Source organism: Theobroma cacao, chromosome 4, assembly GCF_000208745.1.
Source record: "Theobroma cacao cultivar B97-61/B2 chromosome 4, Criollo_cocoa_genome_V2, whole genome shotgun sequence".
NCBI lineage: Eukaryota > Viridiplantae > Streptophyta > Magnoliopsida > Malvales > Malvaceae > Theobroma > Theobroma cacao.
The window spans coordinates 29,253,012-29,265,675 of NC_030853.1; the positions used below are offsets into that span (position 1 = coordinate 29,253,012).

The 12,664-nt window shown below is 36.2% G+C and overlaps 2 protein-coding genes across 2 annotated transcripts; both read right to left on the reverse strand.

The window, feature by feature from the left end:
- LOC18603233 (serine/threonine protein phosphatase 2A regulatory subunit B''beta) lies at nt 345–5,521 on the reverse strand. The gene is made up of 13 exons (XM_007035078.2): nt 4,998–5,521; nt 4,667–4,903; nt 4,465–4,567; nt 4,273–4,372; nt 3,346–3,451; nt 3,058–3,148; nt 2,540–2,681; nt 2,238–2,385; nt 2,010–2,119; nt 1,520–1,676; nt 1,288–1,413; nt 1,048–1,198; nt 345–739 (listed from the first exon to the last, which is right to left on the reverse strand). The coding sequence occupies exons 1-12, from the start codon at nt 5,145–5,147 to the stop codon at nt 1,058–1,060; spliced, it is 1,611 nt and encodes a 536-aa protein (XP_007035140.2). The 5' UTR covers nt 5,148–5,521; the 3' UTR covers nt 345–739; nt 1,048–1,057.
- Nucleotides 5,957–10,812, reverse strand: LOC18603234 (casein kinase I). The gene is made up of 14 exons (XM_018119972.1): nt 10,148–10,812; nt 10,027–10,067; nt 9,607–9,676; nt 9,363–9,511; nt 9,184–9,279; nt 8,871–8,941; nt 8,315–8,376; nt 8,139–8,202; nt 7,963–8,047; nt 7,659–7,785; nt 7,392–7,465; nt 7,228–7,291; nt 6,922–7,043; nt 5,957–6,771 (listed from the first exon to the last, which is right to left on the reverse strand). The coding sequence occupies exons 1-14, from the start codon at nt 10,221–10,223 to the stop codon at nt 6,490–6,492; spliced, it is 1,383 nt and encodes a 460-aa protein (XP_017975461.1). The 5' UTR covers nt 10,224–10,812; the 3' UTR covers nt 5,957–6,489.

A 12,664-nucleotide genomic window follows, 5' to 3' on the forward strand; every position in this document is an offset into this window, starting at 1 on the left:
CTGCATGTAGCAACATGGACCATTTCTCCTGGGGAATGGAAATTAGACACAACATCAAAAACCATGTTTTAACTAAGGATCACAGTCGGCAGACACATGATGCTGTCAAACATATCGTAACATAACATAGTTGGTGTCAAATCCAAGCCCAAATGATCACTACACCAGGCTGTAACCCTCCTCTTTTTTTGGTCAGAAACCACCAAACCAGGATCTAATCCACACATATTACAGATAACCTCTGAATAGAAGCGGGAGAATGCTTCAAAGGATGCCAGGAAAAAGGGTGGTGGGACGATTGGAGAGGAGAGAATAGGAGTTAGGGGAGAGGCATCTCCGTAACAAATTACAAATAATAACAGTTTCTTTTCATCATAAATTGAATTCAAGGAGAACATATGAACGACATAGATTTACCAACAACAGAACCAAGACTGACTATTTACAAACAAAATTTTGATTTCATTTTATTCTGAACTATCATCATATGGACAGTAAAAATTTCCCTATTCTGCAACTGCCCCTACACAATTAAGGCACCTGGTATTCTAAGCTAGAAGCTCCTCATAGAAAGCTCTTGACATTCCCATCCGGAATCCCTGTAACTAAAAACTACTGTCTGAATATGGCCTGCAGGAGTATATGCATACAATTGTGCCACAAATAACACTAGTTTGAGCAAAAACCATTGATTAATACACAGGACCAAGGAAGCACTGCCACCTTCTCTTGTAGACCTCTGAAAAAGCAAAAGAATAACCAGAAGTGATTTCCTTGAACAGACTATGCTAAAGAGATAGTAGCAATAGACTCATAGGAACATCTTCAAGCATCTAGAAATGATCTGTTTCTTTAACAACATACTCATTCATAAGGATTATTTTAGTAACAGAGACCCCCCAATATGAATCATCTAGATATGCAGTTTGTAATGCATCATTCTGCATCCTTTTCACAAAATAAAAAGTTTAAAAAAAATAAAGGACTGTGAAAGAAAACAACCTCATTTGTATGCATTTACAACAACAGCACCTCTCCAGAACATACCTAACTACTTTCAAAAGGGAGCCTCAAATGATTCATCCCAGATATCTCCACTTCCATTTGAAGCATCCTCAACATCTTCTTCCATGGAAAGCCTAATATATTCTCTATGTGCAAAGCGATCCCACTCTGTCAGTGTTGGATTTTCACGCTCCTAAGACAAATATATCTTGTAATCAGCACCTCATGAAGAAAAAGTTCCTCATAATGATGTTAATGTTCAAAGTTAAAACATGCATTTACCTGACGAATAAGAAAAGGATCACGACTTTCAAAAGCAATAAATTTATTGAGATTGAAAAGAATGTTGAAAACATTTCCAGAAAGTTTGCAGCCTTTCAAGTCACGTAGAGTGATGTAGCCCTCATTCTGTAATCAACCAATCATGTATTAGCACTAGTAGTGCAGAAATATGTATGTCAACTTGCAATAAAAAAGACAAAGATGAGTCATCAGTAGAGAATCCAGGAATGACCTCTGGTCCAATCATGTCAACAATTTGGCATAATATATCCTCAAAGAGCACAGGTTCTTGGGCCATGCACTCCATCCTGCGTAACTGCTCCTCATAAAAAAATTGCATTTCAGTTGGTGTGAGCACCCCATTTCCGTCCAAATCAATGCATTTAAACCTGAAACAAACAATCTCTCTAGTCAGGTAACATTGTCTTTATTGATAATACATAAAATGAGGCTAGTTAGAAAATGCAGCAAAATTTTATCAAACAACCTCATGCTCATAATCGAAGAGGTTGCAACATTTTAAGTAGATTAACACTGCTATAGAACTATGAAGAACAACAATACAAAGAATTGCCAATAAATAACAACAGAGATTGACAACACATGGTTCCTTAGTTTCTTGCAGTACTTCATCATTGCATTAACATTTAAAACTGGTAAGGGATCATCAGCAAAGAAAGTTTTTCATGTGCCTCAACTAAAGAAAAGGGGATGAAATATACCAGTATTCCAGACCAGGTTCTGAAGATTTATCTTCCTCTGACAGTATAAAGTAAACAAAATCTTCATAACCCATTTTCCCCTCAACCTTACTTCTAAATTTCCTTGGAATCTGAAAGACCAAAAAGATTATTATCTTTCTTTGTTCTTTGATATAGACGGAAAACTTCCCACTTAAAGCTGAACTGATAGTAGTAACATATAGAAAATAGTGTGGCACAAATGCAAACCTGAGAAAAAATTCTATCAACAATCCGGTACGTAAGAGCATGGTTACCATATCTGATAAGGTTTTCGTTATCGATCAAAAAATCATGGTCGGTGTCGAGCTCCCAAAACTTGCAGTATATTACATAAAAGTGTTCATAAGAGAAGTACCTGCAATAAGAAAAGAATTAGAGTAAAATGTTAATTTATCAAGTTATAGAGAACAAAAAACAAAATGATGAATGTGAAACATAGGTTCTCAGAAACCATATTAATATCATAAAAAACTTCACAAAAATTGCATGCTTTCAGCTGACTGATTTACCTTAAAACCTTGTTAATATCTTCTTCATCATCCACATGCTGCATTGCAGCAATTAGGTTCCCCCGCTTCAACTCCCGGAGGGTAAGCCGACCAGTTCCAGATCTATTTATATAGTAAAATATTCTATATACAACTGTTTCAGCTGTAAAATACAAAAGAAGTTGAAACATGTAAGAGCACAACTATATCAGGTTACTACCTCACAAGAATCAGAACTTGACATTGACAGCACAGTCCAAACCTAAAAGTTATAATTTACTTCTGAGGCAGGTGGCAGTACGCTAAGTAATATTGTAATAATGCCATTGTTAAGGTACACCTAGCACCAAATGCTAGAACTAAGTTACATTTAGTCACTACTATATATTGAATGTACAAAACCACAAATGTAGTAAGCCAATTATCAGATAAATTTGGGGCCTGTTTGACATGTGTGAAGCATGGATTCTAGACAGAAATAAATGCTCTAATTTGAAATGAATTGAAAAAGATATTCGTTCAAATGATAGTAATCATACCATATCTTTCCTGAAATTCTGGGGTGTTTTGTAAAAACTCCAGCCCTGGATGAGATGCCAAAAGTTCGTGTAAAACAGGTTTGAAATCATCCTGCATTCAATACCAATTAATTAAAGAAGGCACGAAACCTTATTACTTCTGCAACCACAATTTTCCCCCTTCAACAGTTAGTTTTAATGAGGCACGTCAATGTGCATTTATATAATCATATTTCTTTCTTTCCTTCTTGTTTCATAGAGATGTACAATCATATTCAAGTAATATTCATTGAAGAAGCTGAATATTACCTGAGTAAGGTATCTGCGATCAGGTTGCTTAAGAATTGTATACATTCGGGTTGCTAAATCCATTGTTAACATGTTGCCTCCAATCCAATAATCGACAAATTGATCCCTAAAATTCATTACAGCATACATAAGCACACATCTATTATAACTTGTTTAATTTAAAAACAGATGTTAAACCATCTAGGACCTTACAATTTCATAGTTCAATTATAACTGATTATGTTTCATAGACAAATCAAGTCTCAGATAGCAAAACAAGGGCATAAAACATACATAATAAAATTATCTGCAAGTTTGCAAGAGGATCAGACTGTTCATTGACACCAAAAACTACTCAAGCTTTCTTTAGCATAAAGGACAAACAAGAGCCAGTAATAAACCCTCCTAAACCCTAACCAAGAGTCCAATGAATCTGGTTGGTCATATTAAAATCTACAGTGCAGTTCTAAACCTCTACTCAAACCATTGCATTATTAAAACTTCTGAACCAAGTCAATCAAAATCCATTAAGGGAATTTCCTGTAATTAGACCAGTACTTCCATCCAATCCTTCTCTATACTGCCAATCATAGCCTTTCTTAAAGTACAGTAAAAGACTAACCCAAAAAGAGATATAGACCACAGAGACCCCTACATGGTCAAGGCCTCAAGGGTCATAAAGCACTACTTCATGCTATTCCCGATTCCAGAGCAAGAAATCCCTAGTAAAAGTGGGGATTGCAAGGGAGTGAAACACCACAAAAACCTTGTGGATTTAATTGGTGTTGCCACCAACGCTTTGTTTTTAACAGCATTATTTGTAGCAGGTCCTTCATCCATTATTATCCATGACCATGAATAAGTAGTTCTGGTCCAACATAGATTTCTTCAGAAACAATACCACTACACATCATGAAACTATAAATTCAAAGGTGCACTCATACATACCTTGTCACAATACCAGTGTTGTTGACATCAATTTTTCTAAACAGAGTGGTGGACAAAACGGACGGTAGTTTGCAAATATCTTTTGTTATCGCCTTAAACTCTGCCATGCAAGAAACAGTACATTTAACAACAGCAAAAACCAAGAAAACATAAAAATAGAATCTGACTAAGACCCCTTAAGTGTTTTCTCACCATGAATGTGCAATCCCAAACGACCATAAAAGTACTGATCAATCACAAACAAACACTGCTCTTTCAATTCATTTGGAGGCGGACGGCCATTTTTAAAATAAAACTACAAAAACAACAACATTTTTTTTAGAATTCTATTATCAGAAGGCGTTTTATTCAACTAAAACATTTGTAAAATTTATGGGCTAAGTTCACTTTATACCGGTGGTATGACTTCACGAACTGGCTCGCTAACTATTTTGAGAGGCGAACCTAAAGAAGAAGGGCCAGACCGCTGTTTGCCAATACGAGGAGAACCAGAAGTACTACGCGGTGAAAGCGGAGGAGTACTTGCAGCAGGAAACATGGAAGGCAATAAATTGGTTGTAGAACTGGTCAAATTCCCCGTGGCATTCAACGACGACGTCCCCGTTCTCGCATCAGTAAGCAAATTCTTAACCTAATTAAATTTTTTTAAAAAAAGGGCAAAATAAAAGGTTAAAAATAGAAACTTAAATGAAAAAGGAAGATTACTGATTGGTAAGAAGCGTTACCAGGCGACCAGTTTCCGGGAGGGAAAGCCAGAGGGAAAACAGTTCTTCTGCGAGAAAGGGATTGGATTTGAGAGCTAACGGGGAGAGCTCCGGGAGCTGAAGTGAATCAGGGTCAAGAGATGCCACGTCACCTACCGCCTCCACTTCCATGATTCTTCTCGAATTTTTTCCTGAATTCAATCCCCCCCTAACAACAAAAATTTCGGTTTTTGAATAATAATAACAAGTGAAAATCAAAAACCCTAGATCACCACGCTCAATAGAGAGGAAAAGATTTAAGCTTTATTTTGAGTGTTGGAAATGGATTGAGCGAGGAACAGTTTCAGCGTATCTTGCCCGGAGATAAGAAGTGAAATTTTTTTTTCTAATCTTTTTGGGGGAATTATTATTATTATTATTATTATTATTGGTATTTTGTCTGTTGGGATGAGAAACCGAAGAGCTTTTGAGATAGTTGTTGTTTTGAGTTTCAGCGGAGAAAACAGGGACGAAAAGGAAGAGGCTTTGCTTTTACAATGGCAAAGTGCCTGCTTGTTATGCTTTTCCTTTTCTTCTCTGCCATGGACTTTTACGTGGCATTGCCACGTCATAATCTAACATGTGCCCCCATTATTATTATTATTATTGTATTTATGGGCTTAATTAATTGTTCATGTATTTATATAATTTCATTCATGTGAATGAATCCCATTAATCCAATCAAAGTAGAAGAAGCAAGGGATCATTGTTTGGATGCCATCAAATCCGCACATTTTCAATGTGAAAACAAAGCTATGGTCAATTATTGATGCCCATTGCCATGCATCCATTGTTGTTGTCTTTTAAAAGAGAATTCCCCCTTATTGCCCTTTTACTTTGAGATTATAACTAAGCTAGGCCTCAATGGCTATTAAAATGATGGTAAAGGTTAGTAAAACAAAGCTTTTTGTCACTTTCAAAGTAAAGTGGAGAGAGAAAGGTTTAAAAGCAGTGATTATCATGTTATGGTCACTACAATATTGTAATGCTAAAATCAGAAACATCATTCATGTTTTACAGATACTGGCAACATAAAATGCGAAAAGATATAAACAGAGTAAGCCAGATCACATAAAGCCAGAAAGTCTTTGCCATAATAGACTTCTAGGCATAGTTCTCTTCTTTTGCTTCTGAAAGAAAGAAATATTAAGTGTTTATTAGAGCTAGAATGTTGGAAACATATGAACAATTCCCTAAAGTGAGATCATTTATCTCTTTCTTTAATGAGTCTAGGACTCTAGAGGCATCATAATGGCAAGAATACCTGACGAGGTACAAGAGGAATGAGTCGAAAAGTTTTCCTGAGGATGAACTTCTTCATGAGATTGTTGTGGATGGAACCCAAATGGACACAGATATACAGAGTGACTGTTTGTAAATACCATTATAGTTGCTAAGATCTCCATCAGAGACTAGAATAGGGAAATTAAGCCCTCAACACAAGCAAATCCTCCCTAACAGATGCATATGCCATTTATTTCCTTTTCCCACTCCCAATTGTCAAGAGCTCAAAGCTCCTGAGGGCATCATCACGACCACCTCTTGTGGCTGCAGTACGAGTAAAAGTTGATGATTTTGATTCAAACCCAGGTTGGACCCTCTGAGTTGTTGACAGGCGACCACTGCTTGAGACCAATCTGCTAGACCTGTTCTCGCTAGGCTCCCCAGAAGAGCTAGGCCGACTGCTTGATACCACAGCCCTCTTTGAAGTACTACCATTTCTTGAGGAGGAGCGACCCTTTTCTGAATCAGGTTGCTGAAAGAGAGAAGTTTTTTTGAAAAAAATCATAACTTCTGTGGCAAATAGCTAAGGCATTCAAACTTCAATTTCCTTGATAGAAAGTGAAGTTCAATGGCAAACAATACATGAAATGTACAGAAAAAATCCAGAAGCAAGGTAGCTAACCACATCCTTCGATGATGGCACATCATCTGAAGATCTGTATCTAGACTGATCACCATGCAAACCATTCCGTCTACCAAGTACCCCAACCGCACCTGAGAACCTTTCTCTTATCTCTTGGCCAACTAGAGGAAAGAAAGATATATGCTGAGCATTAAAAGTTGGTTTATTTATGGAAATCAAGATCAAGAACACGGCAAGTCAGGTTGTTCAGATCCGAAATTCTCAATTACAATGTTTATGTTAAAAAATTTGTCACCAGCTAAATTATCAAAATATATTCTGAAACCACTTTGAAAAGGAACAGACCTGACGGCCTTTCTGTTCTGTCAGCAGATACACCAGGGGGATTTAAACCTGGCTTTGGGCTTGGCTGTTGAGGAATGACAAGAAACATGATATAAGAATCTCAATGAAGATATAAAATTACTATTTCCAAGAAAGTCAAGGCCAACAAATTAAAGATCACTGACCCGTGCTCTTGAGCTAGAGCCAACCTGTGGATATCTCAGGATGGTCCAATCAAATACGTAGTCAAACTGATAACCTGCATCAGTTGGTAGTCAAAATCAATTAATATCGGAGTTCAATCAAGCAGATTCCAAGATAAAAGATCTTCTGCAAGCAGATTCAATCAAGCAGATGATGAACTAATGGGAAGTCTGATTCAGTTTTCAAAATTAAACAAATTATAAGGGTGAGCAATATTTGAACAGCGAGACTTAAAGTAACAAGTTAACCTTCTCGAATAAAAAGGTCTCTAAACAGCCTTTTCAGGTACGAATAATCTGGTCGGTCTTCAAACCGTAGTGATCGGCAATAATGAAAGTACGATGTGAACTCAGAAGGATATGATTTGCAAAGGACCTGAAATGGCATATTACTTGTCACACACACGTTCAGTATTCAATTGCTAGAACATGCAGAGATTTAGCAGGAAATAAGATTCAGCTTCTGATTAACCAACTTTTCCTAGTTTGGTCTCAAATATATGTACAATAGAATTTCCTGGTATTTACAGATTGTAGAAGCAACAAATGGTACCTCTATGGGGGTAAGCATCTTCTTTTCACTAATCTTGTCATACTTCTGCTTTTTGGTGCCAGCTTTCAGGCCCTGCCATGGAAGGCTGAGACAGAGAAAAAAACTAGGTTAAAAAAATGTGACTCAACATTTAAAAGGTTTGTGAACTAAGCAACCCCGTTGTGTGTTCAACCAACCTTCCCCTGAGGAAGTACATAAGCACATAACCAAGAGATTCCAGATCATCCCTCCTGCTTTGCTCTGCAATGTAGAGCACAGTTGGATCAAATATAAAGCCAAAATAATCCACAGCAACAGGTGTTTGCTGAAAGTAAAACCCATATAAATATTAGATGCAGTTAAGTACACGCACCGACTCCAAGGTGAGTGTTAACACTTGCATATCGAGCTGTTCCTGTAAGATTCTTATTTTCCCTATATGAAGAAATGGATAACTTAAATGAGTGTCCATGGCTAGTGAAAAAGGCTTACAAGAAGAGAAAGTAGTACAATATGACACCAGTGTGGCACATACAGAATGATTTGTCACTAGAGAATTACGCATGCGAAATAGGAGCAATCCTTATTGGAAGAATTAATAATTGATGACTCAAGCTAAAAGCAGAATTAAATATCAATTTTTTCTCAAAATGATTAATGATAAACCCTAATTGTTTATGAGGCAGCCTAAGTCTAGAAATCCCCAACTTGAACGCATTAGGTATGCAGATGAGTGGCAAACATAACTAATGAAAATTTTAACCATCTCATGTTCTTCTAAGCCATATAGCCTTGCTATGGGAACTCATGATCAAATCTGTTATCAGGAGAATTAAGTCATGCTTAGGGTTATAAGTTAGGACCAATAGATGGACAATTTAAAAGAGGAAATATCAAATTCTACAAATATAAACATCAAAAGTTGTTACCTGTATGGTATGTGCTTGTATGTTTGAAGATCCCTATACTTTTTTGCAAGGCCATAATCAATTATGTATACCTGCATTGAAAAGGGGGAAACAATTGAATTAAGCAACACATACTAGCTCATCCTGTTTAATGAGAGACTCAAAAGGTACTCTTATGTCTAACTGAATTTCAGTCAAGGAAAATATAAATATTTCAAATGCAATACAATATAGTGTGAAAATCTCATCAACATAATCTCATGCCTCACCAGCTATTTATAAATCCAAAAAACGCTTGCACAAATATACATGGGCAATAAACAGAAAAACGCACCTGATTTGCTTTGCGCCCTAAACCCATCAAAAAGTTATCAGGCTTTATATCACGGTGAAGAAAACCACGAGAGTGCATATACTCAACTCTATTTATCTGGAACAACAACAAAAGAACAAGCATTAGTAAGGCAGCCAACTGATCAGATTAAAGTTCCCTGACAAAAGTGGCATACTTACTAACTGATCTGCAAGCATCAAAACTGTTTTTAAAGAAAACTTCCGATTGCAATAGTTGAACAAGTCTTCGAGGCTTGGTCCAAGAAGATCAATAACCATAACATTGTATTCACCCTCAACTCCAAACCATTTTAGATGGGGAATACCCACTGCACATGTAAAAGAAAGTAAGATAAACATTATTCACTGGGTCCAACTTACCAGAATAAAGACAAATGGAGAGAGTGAAAGAAACAAAACTTACTCCCTCCTTGAAGAAGCATGTACAGCTTCGACTCATAGTGAAGTTGGGGATGCTTTGTCTTAACAGATTCCTGAGCAAACAAGAGGAGTACTTATCGGGAAGAAGTAGGAGATTCAAAATTTCAATCACCAATATAATGAAAGTCAATTAAAATATCCAATGGCAAAAGAAACAATAGAAGTGTAACTACAATCTAACAACTGAACAGTTGAAGAAATTTTATAAGAACTTGAGCAGATCACCCAAAACTCAGCTCAAATAAATCGAGCTTTACTTTTTCTTACATATCCAGTGATCAACCAATACAATCTAGCAAAAACACAGAAAAGAAACAAAATCTCCCCCCCCCCCCCCCCCCCCCCCAACCACACTCACACAAAAATAAAGTTGGGGTAAAAACAGTAAAAAGCCAAACATTACCAGCTTAACCGCCACTTCCTCTCCACTTTGTACATTAACTCCTGCAAATCCAGAACACAAAATCAACAAAACAGCCGAAAGGAAAAAAGAAAACAAAAATAAAAAGTCATAATCGTAATACCTAAATAAAGTTCACCAAACGACCCACTTCCGATCTTTCGACCAAGCTTGAATTTTCCACCAATAATATGCTCCATGATCTAATCTTACTCAAAAACAAAAAAACTGCCCCTCCCCTCTTATTTCACTTTATTAATATTGGAAAACTTGACTTTCAACAGGGAAAATGGCTCAAAACCCTTCTCTTCAAACTAACTCTCAGATCCACCAAAATTCTTATCTACCAACTCCAAAATCAAAACTCAGATTCTAAAAACCTTATAAAGCCCTCCAAACACTCGGAAAAAAAATTTATAAACCCTATTAGTGACTAAAGGGCTAAAAAACGGAGAAACTTGATTGAAAATCTACGGGATACCCATTGATCAGTGAACCAAAACAAGCGTTTTGGGATCATCAAGCTGCATTCTCTAGGTGGGAAAAAGGTAAAGAGAAAAAGTTGGGTCTTTTTTCTAAGAGATAAAACTTAGGAGTATTAAAGAAAAAAAAGGGTATATTTTGATTGCCCCATAAAAAGGGGAAAATGGAAAAAGAATCTAAAAGGAACGAATTTATCGGCAAGGATTTGGGTGATGATCTATGGATCTGGGTTAAGGACACGGATTTAATTTTCTCGGGAAAAAATATTCATTTGAAGGAAAGAAAAAAGCAATACCCTTTTTTTTGGATGAGAGAGAGAGAGAGAGAGAGAGAGAAACCGGATGATTGAAGAACAGAAAGGTGGCTGATGATATTATGGAGAATTTTCTATATTTTTAATTTTTTTTCTACGAAAATTATTATTATTATTATTTTGGATAGGATTAAGTTTATGATGATTGAGAGAGAGAGAGAGAGAGAGAAAGAGAGAGAGGGGGCCGTCTTTTACTGTTTCATTGTCTCATTTGTGGTACTAATAGACAATTTCAACATGGAAGATAGGGAAAAAATGTTTATTAAGATAATAAAAAAAGTAAACCTTGTTGGGTTGGGTTTTATAGGTGTCTGCCTTGTTAGGTTTCGATAATTTTTTTTTTTTGTAGCCATTAAATATAGTTTAGAGTTCATTATCACATGTGGTGTATCACTTTTTGATTTCTTGGTAAATAAATTTCAGATGTTGCTTCAAATTTTTCTGAGAGATGTATTTTATCCTTATCATTTTATTTCAAAGCAAAGAAAGTTTCATGATTTTCCATTACAATTACCCAAATTGAACTTCTTCCTTTTTGATTTATTTACTATATAGTTTCCAATAACATAGCAATTTAGCAAATTTGGGATTATTTTTGTTTGTAAAAAGTGTNATCAGGAGAGAGAGAGAGAGAGAGAGAGAGAGAGAGAGAGAACAAAGGAAGTAATCAAATATGGGAATGCAATGCAATGGTGGCAGGACAGGGGCAGGCTGGCAGGGGATTGGGTAATTGGTAAGGAGTTAAAATTGTCAATCGGCCTTCACATCTGCCTCCCCAACCTCTGTAAGAGCAGACACCTTGTAACAGATATTCTTTTCTTCTTTTTTCCTCTTTGAGTGAAAATGTCTGAAGAGTCTCTCGGTAAATATATCTACAAGGCCAAAAGATGCAGAATTTTCAGACTGATTTTTGGCATAAAAATCCAAGGCAGCTTTTGTCAGTGGGGTGCATATTTGCATGTCAAAAAATATGCAGTGTAGCTTTCATTTGTTCACAAATAGATAAATGGTTGGTAACTGAATTGACCTAAAATTTGTTTATTAAAGTTCTGTGGTCCAAATTCCACCAATTTGTCTGCCTTAACCCTTCCAGTGTGCATGCTGAGCAATTGGGGTAGACTAGGATCCAAGTAAACATATATCACTAAATACCAGGTTGAGTTTGGGCCATCTACCTATCGAAGGGCCACAAAATTTTTAGTGTTATTTTCTAACAATTAAGGCAACATGCCAATGTCCAAATTAAATTAAAAACAAAATAAAGTAAAATAGAAATGTGTGATCAAAGCTGTGGTGTAATAGGAGTTAACTATGTTAATTGGTTCATTAAAATTTGGGGGATAATGTGAGGAGAATGAGTCAGTGCTATCAAAAAGATAAACATCTGAAATGTAGGTGAATTGAATTATTTGGGAAATGCAGCAAATGTCCTTCATTTGGTATTAAAGATGAAATGCCAAAACTAAGGCAAGCCAGCCTTTTTCTTTTGTGGAACACAAAGAGACAAATTAGAGTATTAGACATTTGATTGGATTGAAAGCTGTAGTCTTATCACCAAAGAACAAAAAGATTTAAGGATGTAACAGCTCTAACGCCACTCCATCTTCCCAGCAATTTGAGCCTTGTATTTCTATATAGAAAGAATTGGGATCTAAAGCTTAGGTTGTTTGCTTGAAGACTAAGACAAGCAAATTTTACTAGAGAAAGAGAAATCAAGCCATTGAATGATTGATATACTATTTATAGCTGTAGGACAAAATAAAAAGAAAAAAAAAAGAAGAAAGAAATCCTAATATGAAACCTCGTTTCTAAAGAAAAAGTGTGATTGCCAATAAAGATGACCTA

Bases quoted from the DNA above. Each gene is read 5' to 3' on its own strand.
- LOC18603233 (XM_007035078.2), bottom strand. From the start codon at position 5,147: ATGGAAGTGGAGGCGGTAGGTGACGTGGCATCTCTTGACCCTGATTCA. The intron at 2,682-3,057 runs GTATGATTACTA...TGTATTTTACAG, and splicing joins AGAATTTCAGGAAAGATATG to CTGAAACAGTTGTATATAGA. The intron at 1,199-1,287 runs GTAAATGCATGT...TATTTGTCTTAG, and splicing joins ATCCTTTTCTTATTCGTCAG to GAGCGTGAAAATCCAACACT.
- LOC18603234 (XM_018119972.1), bottom strand. From the start codon at position 10,223: ATGGAGCATATTATTGGTGGAAAATTCAAGCTTGGTCGAAAGATCGGA. The intron at 7,466-7,658 runs GTTAACTTGTTA...CAACTGATGCAG, and splicing joins AGACCTTTTTATTCGAGAAG to GTTATCAGTTTGACTACGTA. The intron at 6,772-6,921 runs GTTAGCTACCTT...TCTCTCTTTCAG, and splicing joins TGCCATCATCGAAGGATGTG to CAACCTGATTCAGAAAAGGG.